The 17,389-nt window shown below is 41.3% G+C and overlaps 1 protein-coding gene across 1 annotated transcript; it reads right to left on the bottom strand.

Annotated features, from left to right (window-relative positions):
• Positions 1 to 6,439: 6,439 nt before the first annotated feature.
• On the bottom strand, positions 6,440 to 8,701 carry ARL4A (ADP ribosylation factor like GTPase 4A). The gene is made up of 2 exons (XM_036378661.2): positions 8,364 to 8,701; positions 6,440 to 8,142 (listed from the first exon to the last, which is right to left on the bottom strand). The coding sequence occupies exon 2, from the start codon at positions 8,075 to 8,077 to the stop codon at positions 7,475 to 7,477; it is 603 nt and encodes a 200-aa protein (XP_036234554.1). The 5' UTR covers positions 8,078 to 8,142; positions 8,364 to 8,701; the 3' UTR covers positions 6,440 to 7,474.
• Between the last annotated feature and the right edge of the window lie 8,688 nt (positions 8,702 to 17,389).

Here is a 17,389-nt window from a genome sequence, read left to right as displayed (position 1 = left end):
GGTCTGAAATCACACTATCATAGTTCTCTCAGTGCACTATATAAAATAAAGCTACTTTTTCAAAGGCATTGCCACTCATTTTGGTAATTATTCCAAATAAAAGCTTATTTTAAGACAATATGTTATTTTAACTCGAGATCCTTGCAAATCACTGTTAACTCATATGCCTGATTTGGAAGACCATATGTTCATCCCAATTTAATTTAGACATAAAACCAAATAATTTTGACCACTTTTGCTTAATAGCTATGGTCAAACTCAAACAAAAATCAGGAAATCATAAACTGATCATAAACTGAACTCATATACTGATACTGATAGTATGTTCATACTGCTTATGAAGATTTATTCATTGATGTATATGAAGTACATTATTATTTTCAACTATGGTAATATTTTTGTTTTCTGTGAAGCTGAAGTGCACGCAGTCAGAGATAATAAAGTATGTTGAACTTGTATTTTTAAACTCTAAAATGCATTACTTTTGAAACAGTATGATTTCCTGATGCATAACTAATGAACACAAATATGTTGCAAGTCAATTGAAAAATCTGAATTAGTGTCACAGTTTATTACTTTCCTTTTCACTGTATTTCTAAATATCCTAATATCTCACAGCAGTTTTAAGCATGAATTTAAATGTAAGAGCAACTACGAGATTCTTGCTTTACACATAGATGAAGACACTTCAGAAATAAAATGACCAATGGATAGAGGCTGAGCTGGATGTACTAATCTTCAGTCTTAAACTTCCAGTTTCCTGCATTAACTCTGTGACTTTAATTTAAATTCTTTGATGTATTTGTTTTAAAGTTGCAATGCACACCTGAGTCTTTGTACAGAATTTTTTCTGCCTCCTCTCATGTTTACAGCAATAGCAGGACAAAAATTAATTCTGTTCATAAGCCAGTTCTGTGACAGAGTAGCAGAAACACAATTGCTGAACCATGTAGAAACACAGTTTGCTGGTACCAGTGCTACCACAGCAAGCAGTGAGGGATGTGTATTGATGTGGCAATAGGAGAACTGTCAGAAAGCATCAGTGTGGGCACAGTCCATGAATCCCATTTGTCTCCTGTGTAACATGACTTATTACAGCTAAATTACAGTGACTTTAAATGGACAAGTCCATTTTCTGAGCTAATTAAAATCAGGGAGGCTAGTACTTCTAAGGTTAGCAAAATTCAGCATAATCAAGAACAATGGAATATATATATATATCTCTGATTTAAAAAAAAATTCATTGGCTGGAGTTCAAGGGGAACAGTGCTACTAATAATCCATAGATTGCCATTTTACTGTATCCCTTATAACAGGAACCAAATAGGCATAAACTGTGTTTGCAGAGACATGGATATGTTTCCCAAAGAATCAAGGTTCTATTAGAAACTAAATTGACCACAGAAACACCTCAAAACAGCTGAAAACATACATCATAGATATAGATATATATATATATTCAGAAATACTGTGGAGACTTTACACCTTTTGTCTGCAAGCTGTTAAAGGCATCTTAGAGGTCATCATGCAACTGGTGTCAAGAGAACAGCAGCCCATGCTTCAACAGCATACAATAATTCTAAGATCAGCATAGTTCAGCTAATGCTAGAAACAAGAGGATATTTTTAGAAAATTTCCCTCTTAAAGGTCACCTTCATCCCGTTAAGCCTGCTTTACAAAAAGACTGGTTTTACCTAACCAAGTCATTAAAGCAGAGGTGAACACTCTTGATCCTCTCCATTCACAAACTCATCCTTTTGATGCCCAATTCATTCATGTTCTAATATCAAAACAACCTGTTAAAGCTTACAAGGCAAATGACACTGGAACAGGAAAGGGATGAAGATGTTATGCTCCAAAGGAAATCATCCTAAATTACCATTCATAAACTGGTAACAGAAGATAAGTGGCTACAGGGCTGGCTCTGGACTACATGTAGGGTCTGAGGTATCAGGCTTCACACCTTTACTTTGTCTGACCTAAATTCTACCATTCTGGTATTTTTAGAAAGAACCTTGAAATGCGGCAGCTTGTGAGCCAGCCAGGAGCCCTCAGCACATTTAACAAGGCTCAACAGCCCTGCTAACTTTCTCTTTTGTCAATTGAGATTAATGCAGTGATTAGGTGACTTTCTTAAATGAGGTATTGTTTCATTTCAGCAATAGGAAAGCTACAGTGTATAAAATAATAAAGACTTTGAACCAATTAAGCAGTCTAAAATCATATCTATTTCCCTAGGGTTCAATGTGTCTTTAAAAGCTAGGAAATCACAACAGTTTCAAATCCTCTCTCCCTCCACACACCCCACAGCCAACAACTGTACTTGACCTTCTCCTTTCTAACTATTCTGTCATCTTTAGCTCTTAATTCTAGTGGAGCAGCTGTGTAAATATAGCCAGAACTAAGAAACCATAATCTTCAAAGCTCAGGGATTATTCTCCCTTACTTTCCTGAGCTTTTTGAAAGCAGGTATTTAGCCTGGAAGTACTGTCTAGCCTCCCTGCCTACTTTTTCGCCTTAGATTTTGGGTTTGCCTTTGAGTAAAATCAGTATGTGACTACTCAGTCCCATGGGGAGCAGGCAGGCAGCATCACCCACCCACCCAGAGGCTCTGGGCTCATTCCCAGCCAGCACCAACAGAATGGGACACTGGCAGGGAGGAAACTGAAGTCCTTCATGTGCTGTGTGGGTCTTTGGTCAGCTAGATCTACAAAACTGCAATTTTTCTTTTTTTTTTTTTTTTTTACAGATGGTTTAAGAAGACTGACTAATGGTTTGAAGAAGGGCAAGGCACCAGCTATGTATTGGTGCTTTATTTTGTTCTCAGACAGGCAGGATGGCTGTGGGAGCCCACATGACAACCCCCAGCACCAGCCTGCTGTGAAGCCAGGCTGTGTATTCCCCTTCAGTGTATTCACACAGCTCTGCAGTCTCATAGTGCTCCTAAAAATAATCACAGCCTGCAGAGCAGCATGAGGGGCAGGCCTTCACATATACCTATGTCAGTCAGGATTTAAAAAAAAAAAAAAAAAAAAAAAGAGCTTTCCTCAACCCCCAGACTAAACAAACAGCACCCTACACATCTCTCCCAGCAGCAACAAGGGTTGTTTTGGCTTGGGGACACAAATCTATCAAAGCCGGCTGTAAACTGTGACCCTCTCAAAAGATGAGTCACCCAGCAGTAAAGTGAAAACACTGATCCTAAAAGCACTGATTCATGCCTAGATTTCTCTCAGAAGTTAGGCAGCATTATGAGCACACATTTGCCAGCCTTCATGCACTGCAATCTGACAACTGACTCACGATTGCATGTTAGGACTAGTGCCCTATACGTGGGGGATGCAGGTCGACTGTGTTTTACACACTCTGCCTTACCAAGCCCTTTGTAGCATCAATTTGTAGTATCTAAATCCTCCTTCCATGTCAAGAATGACACTCACCTCTCAAAAAGTTTCAGCCAGACACTAATTAACACTCTGCTACTAGTAAACAAATGATCCAAGATACAGAAAACATCCCCCAAGGAGACAAAACTGCTTCACTCAGACCGGCTGAGGTCCAGAAGGGCTTAGCTAGCCCACACCTGACTGCTTCCAGCTCCTTGATGGTCTGTGACCACAAAGTCCTGGGTAATGAACTCCTGCAGGCCCAGAGTGCTCTGTAAAGGCTACAGAAGCACCCAAGTCAGGCTGGGAAGCATGGGCTGGCTGTGGGTATTGCTTTCCACACAAAGGATCAATCATGTCTCACTAAAACATGAAAATTTGAAGAGCAAAATGTTTCACTTTTTTTTTTTCCCAAATATAAATGCACATTCAGTACAGTGCAACTTAAAAGTGATCTGAGAACCTGAGCCTCATCATCCCACAGTATTTTTCCTAGCTGAAACAGTCTGATGCTCACACACAGCTATGCAGCTAGAAATCAGAGACCTGAAGGCTGTTTAACTGTGATTGTGTATAAATAGCTGAGGCAATGCTATGCAAACTTTCATGAGCTAAAACAAGTGATAAGGTGACAAGACCTTATAGCTTGTTCAATAGCACCGATTCAGATGCAATTTCTTACCTCCTCAGAGAAGCAGGTTAAGATAGTCACCTGAAATCTTGCAGAACACAGCGTTCATCTGTAGCCCTTTGAGCAAAAAGCATTTTCAATTTAAGATTTGTAACTCCAGCATTGTAACAACGTGATACCTGCTTACTCAGCTACTCTGAAGATTTTCTTACACATACCAGTATTTAGGCCAGAACCAACAATTCATCATATGGAAAAATGTGATCCACACCTGGCAGGACCGTGCCAGCAGGAACTCAATCAGTTCAGATGCTGAATGCTCTCCTGCAATCATTGTTTTGTTCATAGTTCAGAAAACACTTTCAGAGGTAAAGCTACCACATTTGTATATTGTACTCTCAGGACTGTCACTGTAAAATTCCAGCAAAACAGTTGTAATACAGATAAAGGCATAGCTTGAATTTAAAAATCATCCCCTAGAGTCTTCTACTTCCAAGCCCGTATTAACACAGTAAGAACCATGACATTTCAGAAACAGTACTCTCCACCTTCTCTCACTTTTCCCTCCAGAGTGCTAGAGTACAGATCTGTCAAGTCTTTGTAATTAAAATCATTCACTGCTGTTTTTATGCATAGAAGAGTTGAGAGAGACTGCCACCAGGTAAAACACTAGGATGTTTAATATGCAAAACAAAACACAGTTGTTTTTTTTCAAGCAGCATGCCTTTTCAACTATTCCCAACAGAAGCCTAATGAGTACTGAAAATGGAGCAATTTGTATTTGGTATCAGTTTGTTTACCTGGTACAAAGAGCCAGCCTGCCATCTCACCTTCCTTAGCCCAGGAGCACAGTGCATCCAATAGGAAGGAAAGTATTAGCCAGATTATACCAGTTATACACCAAATTCATAGGACTCAGCATCACTAATACAGCTTTTTCCTCAGGACTAAGAGTAACCAACATTTTGATGTGCCATCAGTTACATAAACAAAAATGAAAATATCAGGGTTTTGAGAGAGAGTATTCTGGCATGTGGGTGCTCTGGTTCAAACTTAGCCATTTTCATTTGCAGGCTAAACAAAGTTTTTCTTGTCTATGCTTGGGTCCTGAAACTAATTAGAAGCTTGCCATATCAACACATTCTACTCATTGCTGTAACTTCCCAGAAGAAAATTCACCCAAGGCTTAACTGCAGATGATTCCTCAGACAGCTTCAGATACACAAGGCTGAAGACATTAAATCAAGTACCACCTGAGAGTACATGTGATGTATGCAACATTGCCTATTTAGTGTTGCACGTATCACAAAACAGGCTCAGCTCTATACAAGATGTTTCAAATTGTGCAAGAGCCATCACTTTGGAAGGGTCATGGCAGCAGATATTTCTTCCATGAATATAAAGACATACCATTGATCCAAAGTTTTCAATGAGATAACTCCAGTTTCTAACACTGTGACATTTATAAGCCTCACCACATTTTAAGACTGGTTATTCAACAGAAATACTGATTTGAGTAATAGCAGAACTATGTGCACAGAGGTTGATAAGAAAGTACCACTGCAGCACAAGAAGTCAAGACACCTTCTCTCTGCAGGCTTGTTTTCAATTGTTTATTGAGGTTTAAGAAGTCATCCACATTTCTATAAATATAGACATTACTTGAGTAAGTGACTTACAATGTCACCAGTGCAGGTACATATATAACCAACATACAAAAGCTCCACTGGAAGCTACTTCAGTTTATTCAAAAAGGACCAAGATGTCATAAAAAAAACGAAACAGCTGTCACTTTCAGTTATAGAAGACACTAAAGTGCATTTTTGGTTATCTCCTGGTCGAACAGCTGCTGGTTAAAAAGCTTGATTTTTTTTTTTAACATAGCTAAATTACATTGATTGACATTCGGTTTGTAGCTGTCATCCTCCTGATACATGGCAGCAGGTAAGAAAAATGTATTACTTTGCTGGTTGAGAGGAGGAAATTGATTTTGCTAGTTTCTACTTTTTCTTTTTTCTTAGTCTGGTATTTCCAACAAAAGTTTAAAGATAACCTAACATTCTGATGAATTTCTACAGCACCACTAAAGTTAGTCTTAAAAATCCAGGCTCTGCTTTAGCCCTTTTAATTGCTAACCAAGTATCTAAAGTCACTTGAAGCTCTGTACCAGTAAGAAAAACTACCCTCCCTTTTCTGTCAAGCACTATCCTGCCCAGTTAACACTGCACACTCTGTAAACAAGAACAGCTTAAAGCATAATTAAAGGAGAACACAGGCCCATCTTGAAAATCTTCTTCCCCCTTTCCCTCCCCCCCCGCCCCCACCCCTGGTAGTGTCTAATGTTTGAGTGTATAAAGCATTATTACATTCCTAACCACAAAATACTGTAAGAGTCACAACAAAAAAAAGCATACGTTGAAAGTGACATAGCAATACTGCTTTAATAAAATGGGATATTTTGGGGAGATACAAGATGTGCTCTGCTAATTATAACTCCATCTTTACCTCATTTTAAGTATGTTATATTGCCAGGAAAGTCACCAATAGGGCAAAGAATGCTGCACTGGTTAGAACCACAGCAGCCAGAGTTGTTCTTTACAGCTCCTTTACTGCAATTCATTGACTTTTGATACTAGGAGGACATAAAACTCACCATTCAGAAATAAATTACTAATTTTGAGTAACAGTTTAAACCGGATTAGCACTGTGTAATGATGAATGGCTACTTCTAAAAAATAAGAACCTTATATACCAAAAAACATGCTATATGTTGAGAAATCACTTTTACATGCTCCATCGTGTTGTTTACAGTTTTTACTTGTCAAAGTCTTTCTTTTACCAGTTGAAGAATCCACAGCACTTAAAATTTCAAGTGTTTGAACTGAACGTGATTCAATTTCAAAAAGTGCCAAATTAAAAAAAAAACCCTACACATGTAGCCAAGCTTTCATAAAAATCCTCAAACAAGGTAAAAAACCAGCCTCAACAAAATTATGGGTTACTAGCTTCATACATGTTTTTAAAGCTGTATAATGTTCACCTAAGCACTCCACTTACGAGCATTAGAAATTTAAAAATACAGAACACCTTCAATGCAAATTGCTTGCAGAGGGCACCCTCAAACATATGACTACAACACTAAGCAGAAAACCCTCGTTTTATTTGGCTATTTAGACATCCATGTCACATATACCCACCCATCCATTTCCTGATAGCATTACATCATCTATTAGGGCTTCTGAAATAATACAGAGCCAAAAAACTCAGAAGAAACTAGTTAAAAAAAAATAAAAATCCACAACTGCACAGCCTTCCTGTACACAGTAAGGTTGTGCAACTGATTGTTCAACGTAACTAAGCTTAACGGCATCCAAACAGGCAGGCCTGGCTTTGGAAGCTGTCTTACGTCAAATTTTGACCATGTAACTACTCTAAAATAGAAAGGTCAAAAAAGAACTCATCTCTTCTTTTTCTGCTGCCTCAACATTTTCCTTCGCTTAATTATCATATCATGTAGTTTCTCCAGTCCCTCTTTAAGTCCGTCTCCAATGATTGCACAGGTAGGCTGCAAATGCCAGGGCGTAGAAGAACTCAGCTCACTCATTGCTAACATTTTCTCTATTTCAGAAAGGGAGAGAGAGTTCCTCAGGTCCTGCTTGTTAGCAATGATAAGGACAGGTACTCCTTGATTCTCAGATATCCTAGTAATCTTATGTAGTTCTGTTTTGGCCTCCTCCATCCTCTCAACGTCGACGGAGTCCACCACAAACACGATGCCATCCGTGCACCTTGTGTACGACTTCCACAGCGGCCTCAGCTTCTCCTGGCCGCCCACATCCCAGAAGTGGAAAGTGACCGTCTTCGAGTTGCCTAGCGTCACTTTGATTTTCTCCGTATTAAATCCTTTAGTGGGGACAGTGTTGACGAACTCATTGAACTGCAGTCTGTAGAGCACCGTCGTCTTCCCAGCGCAGTCCAGCCCCAGGATGACGATGTGAAAGCTCTGGAAGGAAGGCAGGCTGGAGAGGATCGGCGTCTGGTCCGAGAGTCCATTCCCCATTGCCAAAGGGAAGGTGACAGCAGGCTGCCACGAGCAGAGGCGGCTCCCGCGGCTGCGCTCGGATCCTGCCAACGACACAAGCGGCCTTAGAGCCCGCTCCGCCGGCGCTGCGCGCCCGCAACGCGCCGGCCACGGCGCCGCCGCCCCGACTGCGGGGGCGGCCGCGGGCAGTGCGACGCGGAACGCCACACGTCCCCCGCCCCGCCCGGCGGCTGCGGCCGCTCCCGGCACTGCGGCTCGCCCGGCACCTGCGCCCCTGCCGCCCCTCGCCGCGCCCCAAGCCTACCGCGGCTCCCTCAGCGCGGGGAGGGGCGCGCTGCCCGCCACCCCATGGCTACGCGCCGCCGCTGCTCCCGCGGCCGCTTCTCTGCGGCTCCCGCTGCTTCTCCCGCAGTCGCTGCTGCTGCCGCTACTGCTGCGGCTCCAGCTCCGGCTCCCACAGTCGCTGCTGCTGCTGCTGCTCCCGCTCAGCTCCTGCGTCTCCCGCTGCTGCCTCCGCCGCCTGCTCGACTCTCCCCTGCATCTGGTGGCGGGGCGCCTCCCAGCGCGCGCCTAGCCCCGCGCGCCCCTCCCCGCGCCCTCCCATTGGCCAGGCCGCGCTCGGGGGGCGGGGACCGAGCCGAGCTCCCCCTCGCCCATTGGCCGGCGGCGCCGGCCGCTCATGGAGAACCCGAGTACCCGAGTATCGTACCGTCCGCAGCCGAGCGCCTCGGGCCGCAGGAAGGGGCCGCTCCCCGCCCACGCCCTGCCTTGAACAGTCCCCGCTCCTCCTCCTCCCCCCCCCCCCCCCCGAGGCGGAGCCGCTGCCTCACGCGGCCCGTTCGGGGCAGGCCGGCGCGGCCGCGCCCTCCGCCTACGGCAGCCCCCTGCCCCGCGGCGGGCGGCAGCGCCCCTCGTTCATTGGGCGCGGGTGCCGTCACTCCACCGCGGTCCCGGCCGCCCTGGGGCCGGCTCTGCTGTGCCCCGCCCCCTCTCCACACCCATTGGGTGTAGTTGCTGTCACTCTCGCGCGCCCCCTGCCGGCCCCGGGCGGTGCCTCCCCGCGCACCTGCGCCACTGCCCGGCGCGTGCGGCCCGGCTGGGGCGGGAGAGCTGAGGGCCCGGGAGCGCCCTCGGCACGGGCGGGCTCGGAGCTGCTTCTGAAATAAAAGTGCCAGCCTGGCTCTGTGCTCCCATCGTACGTGCTGTATGTGCCTTTGACCTGTCCCCGCGAAACCGGAGAGACTGGCCGGGAGGGGCCGGGAATAACGTAGTGGGTGACAGTGTTCTGATGGACGCGTGGCGCACAGGGATGGCAGCAGTGTTCGGGTCTGAGTGAACACGCACTGGTGCCTGGCTAAGAAAGGTTGCAAGAAAGATTTCCCACAGCACAGAGACATGTTAGGTAATCCTGCATTTTCATATCTCAGGCAGATTGGAGCAGTGAAACGTTTCCCAGAACTAATTACGAGTGTCTGATAACACATTGACTACATTTACTGTTTCCAGAGCATACAGGTGTTAGAGGAGGCCTGCAGGAGGATTGTTTTCTCTCAGCTCTTCTTGCTGCCGTACCATGGTTCTGTTCCCCCCAGTGCTCTAAGGTTCACTTAGGCCTTTGCCAGTGCAGTTTGCGCGGCTGTGCCAATGCAGATGGTCACTGTGCCTGTGTCGGGTGTAGCCCGGACCAGTGTGCAACAGCACACAGGAGGATCAGAGCAGAGCATGCTGCAAAAGTCTTCATCTACAGTCCTTAGATAAAAATTAATAAATCAATCTTTACAATAAAAGCATATATTTAAAGGTTAGCTAACTCTACCAGTCCAAGTGTATGTTTTTTCCGTAGTTAGTATCACAATCGTAGAATCATAGAGTAGTTTGTGCTGGAAGGAGCTTTAAAGATCATCTAGTTACAGCCCCGGTGTTGCCACATTCCTCTTCACAGAGAAAGGCAAGACACAATTCTTCCCAAGGATTTCTGAGATTCACATTCTCTGAACCTCAGAGAAAGGGAAAGCACAATTCTTATCGCTTGCTGTGCCTGTGTTGTGCCAAAGTAGAATGGAATATGAAGATGGTTTATCCAAAGTGAGGATGTTTTGTTTACTTGGCCTGTCCGGGCCAAGAGTGCATGAGTGTGTGGACTGTGCAGTTGTGTGCAGGGTTGAGTGCTTGGCAGATTCAGTTTTAGATGTATAGAATACTATAGTATAATAAAGTAATGAATTAGCCTTCTGATATCAGTGGAGTCAGATGCATCATTCTCTCCCCTTCGTCGGAGTCGCCTTTGATTTGTGATACCCCACTGCTGTGGGCAGGGACACATTTCATTAGAGCAGGTGGCTCAGAGCTCCGTCCAACCTGGCCTTGAACAGTTCCAGGGATGGGGAATCCACAGCTTCTCTGGGCAACCACCCAAATCTTAGACCAGCTGAGCTTCAGTAAAAGAGAATGGTCATTTTCAATATTAGTCTTGCCTTTTTGTCTAGAGGACTTCAAGATTTCTTGATGTGGCTGCTGAAAAGGGTTCATTTACAAGAATATTCGGATGATCATATTTCTTTTTTTTCCCTTTGAAAGCATTGTAGTCCATATTTTAAATCACAGGTAATTTTATGTAAAAGAGAAGTAATTGAATAGTAAAGGGACATATAATAGCAAAAAAAATTCCATCGTGTGCTGTAGGCAATGCTTCATGTTATTAAAGTGTTAAAATACCCATTCTAGTCGTACTAAAAATAGCAAAATTCTAATTTGCTTACATCTGAGATTAATATTTCCCTACTTTATCTTTGCTCATTATTTACATCCTGATCTTGCAGCTGATTCTTTTTGGAGGAAGTGGCCTGTTTGTATAGGAAGGTGATTTTACATCTATGGAAAGGAGAGGTAGGTTACTACCCCTAAGGCCAGCTGGTAAGGTTTTTGATTTGGCGGTATTTTACAGTACTTTTGCATAACATAAAGAACTGCATAGCATACAATGTAAGAGAAAAACATCTATAGTGAGAGAAAATTTGGCCTTAATTATTTAATGGATGGTTTTCAGTAATTCAAAATTCGGAGGAAATCAGCTAGAAATACCTTGTTAAGGAATATTACTGCAGATAATAGATTTATTCATAAAGTTTGACAAGCTGAAATAAATCAAATTGACCTTTATCTCCACGTACAAAATTAACTATCCCCTATTTTTAATGGAAAAATAACCCTATTAGATATTATGGTCTCCTAACCTTTGTGTCTGATTGTTACCAAGGTCCATTCAAACTTTAACACAGCTTCCTAATAATACATTTTACAATTAATTCCATGAGAATGGATCTTGGCTAGCTCCTCCCCTCATGGAAGGTATTTTGATTTTGAACATAAGATGCATGAGGCTTGTTTTTATCTCTTGTTCTGCTGAAAAGCAGTCAATACATAATATTTCATTGGAAAGGGAGGGATAAAGAACTGATGGTTTTTTTCTAAGGTATAACGTATCCAACACAGTAGGTGGGGAAGGAATCTCATAAATCTTGTGAAAAGAGTTTTATGACATCAGGGAGGTCATTTAAGATTAGACAGAAATTAGTATCTTCAACAACATGAGCATTCCTGTATTTGTAAATATATACATGGAAATAATCTGTGCTCTCCAGAAAATGCCTGGACACTCCCTACAGTTAATTTATCACATTTACCTGTTGTAACTTGCTATGAAGTGAATTATGATCTCTCTGGGGCTGAGACTATTTTTCACTGTAAGTCTTCTTTGCACCTTGATCTTAATTAATGCCTGTAGGCACTTCTGCAAAACAGCTATTAAATAACAATCCAAATGGATCAGCTCCTCCCATACACTTCATGCTGCTTTAGAAGTCAAATGAGCAGACTGGGCAGGTGTTGTGGAGTAATGCTATCTAAATTAGTGGGAGTGTAGAAGAGTTGACACATTCAACCTCTGATAATTGAAGGTAAGGGTAAAGCAAGGCTCTGATTATCCTGTAGAAGTCTTGAGTGAAGGAGCTGTACAGAAAGAGCACCTTTCACACTTTCCAAGTGTGTAGCTAAATATGGGGGAGTGGGCTGTTCTTAGATGACAGCAGAAAATAACTGCAAGATACATGTAAGAGGAAACAATGGTGAAAGGCTCAAGCCATGTGCAGAATTTTCAATGCAGAATAAGGAGGTGCCTAATTTCTGTGTACGGGTAATTTCACATACTGATACTTTTCTCATTTCCTATCTAATCTCTACAGATCTGAGTTCTTTCTGGCTCAGCATTCCTTAGTTCATGAAAACAACTGCAGCTTCAGCTTCTATGGGCTAAAAACCTTCTCCCCTTTCCTGTTTACGCAGTGCACCAGTGTAAATAGTAATATATTATTTTCTACATAGGTTTCTTACATATGTGCTATAAATATTTTCCACTTAGAAGAGGCCAGGGCCAGGGACAAATCATTGTGTTTCAAGAAAAAGAAGCAGTACCTGTAAAACATGCAGCTTCTTCACTATGATAAAGTAGTTTGGTTTTTGGTTTTTTGGTTTGTTTTTTTTTTTTTTTTTAATTCCTTAATGGCCTAGGCATAATTTTGGTTCAGGGCAGGTTTGAGGGGGCCAGGCTTCCAATGCTGCAATTATTAACTGCTTCTGAGAAACTTAGATAGTCCTTATTAGGGATATGGACCATGAAATTGGTTGAAGTGTTGCCAAGAAAGAATTGGCTTACAGGAGAAAGATAAGATTATTGGAAATTTTAATATTATTACCCAACAGAGACTTAAATTACCTTTTAATACATATCACCTCCTTCACTGCAGGAGCTGTCTCACAGTGCCCAGATAATAAAAATGCAAAGGATCATCAAACATCTACTTGCAAGGTTGTGTGTATTCTTCATAAGAAATCATCTTTCATATGGAAATAACAATTCATGGAAATTAAATCTAGCAGTTCATGAGAGGTTTACTGTAGCAGGACATTAAATCAAAGATTTCATTAGTGCTGGTCATTTTAAAGTTAAATTCCAGTCAAGTAGGTATGACTGTTGTTATACAACCACATCTAGTGATGCAGCAGATGAGAAATTCCTTCCAAAGCAAAGATGGTGGGCTTGAATTTCCATGGCCAGATATGCACCATATTCCGTTTGTTTTCATTAAATAGCTTCATTCTGAAGAACAGGCTAATGGCATTTATTATCCTATACCAATAGCTAATCACCTTAGAGTCATTTTTTTTAATAGCACCACATGTTATGTGCAGCAAATTTGATTCAAATCAAATGAAAAATGTAACATCAGACAAATGATCCTGATGCCATGTACTGCAGATGCAGAGGGATGTGGCCAGAACTAAAGAACAGCAAAAGACAGAAGCAAATATGAACAAATGCTGAAGGAGGGATAGGAAGGAACCAGCTGCATCACAGAGCTGAATTAGTTGTCAGACACAAAGGAATGAAGTCGTAGGAAGAATAGAATTATTGCAAGGACTCTGCACTGTCAGCTACAGGTAGCTGGTCTACAGCAATTGGATGCCTACCCCCATCTTCATGAGGGAGGTGTGTTAGCAGCCTCACACCACCAGTTATTACTGCTCCATGTGGAAATCGAGCAGATTTCTCAATGTGTATGAAAGAGAAAATCAATTGCATTTCAGTACAATGACATGGCAAACCTAGGCTGGGGTAATAGGTATTAATGTTTGTGTAATAGCAATAATGTTTATTATTACAGTAACCAACTCTAGGTCAGTTGTACATTCAAAAATTGAAGTTACTTCTCTTCAACTATACTCTAGATCTCAGAGCTGAAAAAGTACTGCTTTGAATTGTTACATGGTTCTGAAAGTATTGCTTTGAGTAGTTGCATGGTACATAAAATATTACAGCAGTTTCACCATGAATTTTGAAACCCCCTTAAAAATGAGCACTGAGAATTAAATAGCTGACAAATTTCAACAAAAGTTTTTGCTCTTAAGACTATCTCTTAAATTGATATACAAAATTTTTTGCACAAAGAAGCCTTTTATCATCTTTGCTACATCTGCTGAATTCTTTTCTGATAACTTACATGGTGCATTAACTACTTTGCTTTGATTATTAAAAAGTAGTTGGTGGTAGAAAATCTAATTTATTTCCTCACAATAAATAAGCTTAGAGCAGTAGGAGATGGAGTTGCTGTGTGTAGACCAGTTAATTAAACTTACTGTCATTTCATACTTAACCTTCACATGAAGACTAACATCTGTATTTTGCTACTTTCATTTTCATAAATAAACATAATGCCATACAGCAGACTAACAGACAAAAAGCCTCTTCTGATACTGGCAGTCAAGAGTTTGTTGCATCTTCAATTCTATTCAGGTGTGTTAGCTGAAAGAAAGCTGTACTAGCTCATAAATGTTCTTAGTCACACTGAGCAAGTGTTGGCTCAGGGTAACTGAAGTTTTAACCTCCGCCTTCCAAGCTCCATGAATTTTGGTTGTTTCATCGTCTGATGGGATGGCTGTAATGGTGATGACTCCATGTTTGTGGAACACAGGGAACAGCCTGACCACTTTGTGTACATGTGGTTGTACAAGAAATGCACCTTCTGTGACAGGGTGGGACAGCAGAAGGGTTGTGCCCAACAGCATCTTTGTGTTAAGGACTTGTGTGACAAAACTCTCAGCCACACTGAGTGTTCATTTAATAGCAGAGTGTAATTCATAAGGGTTTAACATAGATCCCCTCTTCATATGATACAAAGTTTATAGTCACAAAATCCAAACCTGGACATAGGATTTGTTATGGGGAAGTTTTAAAGAAGGAAAAAAGTTGTTTGTTTTTTTATTTTTACAGAAACCCCTGGTTTCCACTCCTACTTCACTAAGAAGCTGGTGCTAAAAAACACCGAGCAAATATGTTTATTTAATAAATGAACAGAATACCTTCTACTTTAATCCTTCATTACATGAGGTAAGACTTCATCATGAGCAATTCCAGTGTTCAATGTGTGATACAACACATGAGCAAGCCTTGGTCTGCATGTTTTCTTCAATGGTTTTATACTGATCAAAGACTTACATTCACCTCAGCAACAGGTTCCCCACTTCCTACCCCAGGTTTGTGACAGCACTTTTGCTTTTATAGGGATTTTTCCCCCTCTGGAACTAGTGACTTGAGTCATCACACTCTTTTGCTTAGAATGTAGTGGTAATTCAATGCTACATTGAAAATCTTGCCAGTTAAGAGAATGGCTTCCAATATCTTTTTTATTCCCCAGTATTGTTTCCCCCAGAAAAGCTATGGGCACTTTAGGGTTGTCTTTGGGGTTTTTTTTGGTTGGTTTGTTTTTTTTGTTTTTTGGGGGTTTTTTGGGGTTTTTTTTTGGTTGGTTTTTGTTGTTGTTGTTGTTTTAGTTTTTGGTTTTTTTTTTTTCTATACCAGAATAATTCTAAACAGTTTAAAATTCTATCAGGCTGAGATTTCACTATCAGCTGCAATCTTCTCACATTGCTTCCTTTGAAAAGGGTTGCAGAGTTTTTAAATATAATGCTTTAATATGATGGGAGCAGTTTGCAAGCATATTAAAAGTACTACAATTACAAATATAAGAGCAGCATATTTTATTTTGCCCCTGTATACATGGATTGAATATGTGAAGGTATTTTCCCAGCTCCAGAATAATAATGGAAATGTTCGTAGTATAACTACTGCTGTTTGAAATGTTGTTAGCACAGAGTAACAATGAAGGAAAGAAAAAACTGCTATTAAATATTTTTCTTTTCTAAAGAACTATATAAATATTGTATAACTATTTAACATGTATAAAGCTGCTGACATTTGCTGGAATTGTAATAGATAGGAAAAAACAAACAGACCTTGGACATCACAACAAAGAAGGCTTTTCTTTGGTAAATTTGTATCTCACTTGATTTTCTGTGGTGGAAAAAAAAAGTTACAAGTTCTGACTGAAGCTTCTGACTAAGTGTTTATGGGATGAAACATTCATTTAAGCCAGTTCTTTCCTAACAATCCATCTGCTTGCAACAGTTACTTATTTAAAAGCTATGCTTTGTTCTTCAGGTGCTGCATATATCCAAGAGGAAGTACCAGGACAGGAAGAAGCACACAGCACTCAGTTCACAGAGTCAGAGTTAGCATATGGTTAATGAAATGCTTAAATGACAAATATGGTGCACTGAAACCTGCCATGAGAGCATTTCAAAGATAGTGACAAAAAATAAAGCACTGAAGCTCCACTAATTTGCAGGGACTGGCCTGTTCCTGTGGCTGGCTGAAGCAGGGAGCCTGTGCCTGTGTGGTGTGCACATCTGGGTCTTGGATGTGTTCCCACCATTTTTGGCAACAACTGAGAGGTGATGCCCATCCAATATACAGGGTTCACTGTGAGAATGAGCAGGCTGTTCATCTGTAATAACTTTATGTAAATCAAGTTAAGTGCACACCTTGAAGAGGAAATTCAGTTGCTCATCTCTCCTAAAAGGCACAGCAGCAATAGAAACAGATTTCACAGAGATTGCACTGCATGGAAATAAAATTTTATGGGAGATATGCCTAAGCTCCCAGGAGGATTGTGAAAAATCTAAAGTCTCTGCTTTAGTGTATAATAATGTGGGTAGTACAGTGATAATGTCACAGCTCCTTGAGCCTGGTGCTCAGAGGCAACAGCTAAGAGAAGTCCCCACTGGGACAGTGAAATATACCACAAACAATTTGTCTGATGTTCTCCACCCACTATTTGGTAATTTATCAGTGCTTCTAATAATAGGAGCTTGTGAGTGCTGCTTATAACTCCTGGTTGCATATAGAACAAATAGTATGGAATGTAACTACTCTCTGGCTTTCTGAAAGCATCTTTCTTATATGAGTGAAAAGAGAGACCTGCTGGCTCCCTAGATAGAGAGGAGGGTTTATTTTTATTTTTTAAAGAAAGAAACAATTTATTATTAATTTTAGTAGGATAACTGAGCTCAAATTAGTTGTAATATCTTTAATGAGGTAATTAATTGATTAACAATGTTCCTGAAGAAAAACAACAAATACATGTTTTAACAGATAAATTAACTTGGTCTTTTTAAACCACAGAAGACTGGAGAAGCTTACTGAGCATCTGTGCAGCCCACTGGTCTCATTCTCTGCAGTGCTTGCTTTGCTTCCTACCAGAAGCCTTTCCCAAGCACTTCATTCTGGCTCTGTAGTTGTGAGGCATTTGTGAGTTTTCAAAAACTGTGTCACTAGCTGGATCTTTAACCTGTCTTTTTAGTCAACAGGCATCTGAAGTGCACAGTGAAATGTTTAATATGGCCCAGCAAAATAAAACATACATTTGCACTCAGAAT

Source organism: Molothrus ater, chromosome 1 (assembly GCF_012460135.2).
Source record: "Molothrus ater isolate BHLD 08-10-18 breed brown headed cowbird chromosome 1, BPBGC_Mater_1.1, whole genome shotgun sequence".
NCBI classification, from domain to species: domain Eukaryota; kingdom Metazoa; phylum Chordata; class Aves; order Passeriformes; family Icteridae; genus Molothrus; species Molothrus ater.
The sequence above is the reverse complement of the archived record's forward strand: the minus strand, read 5'-3'. Positions and strand labels throughout refer to the sequence as shown.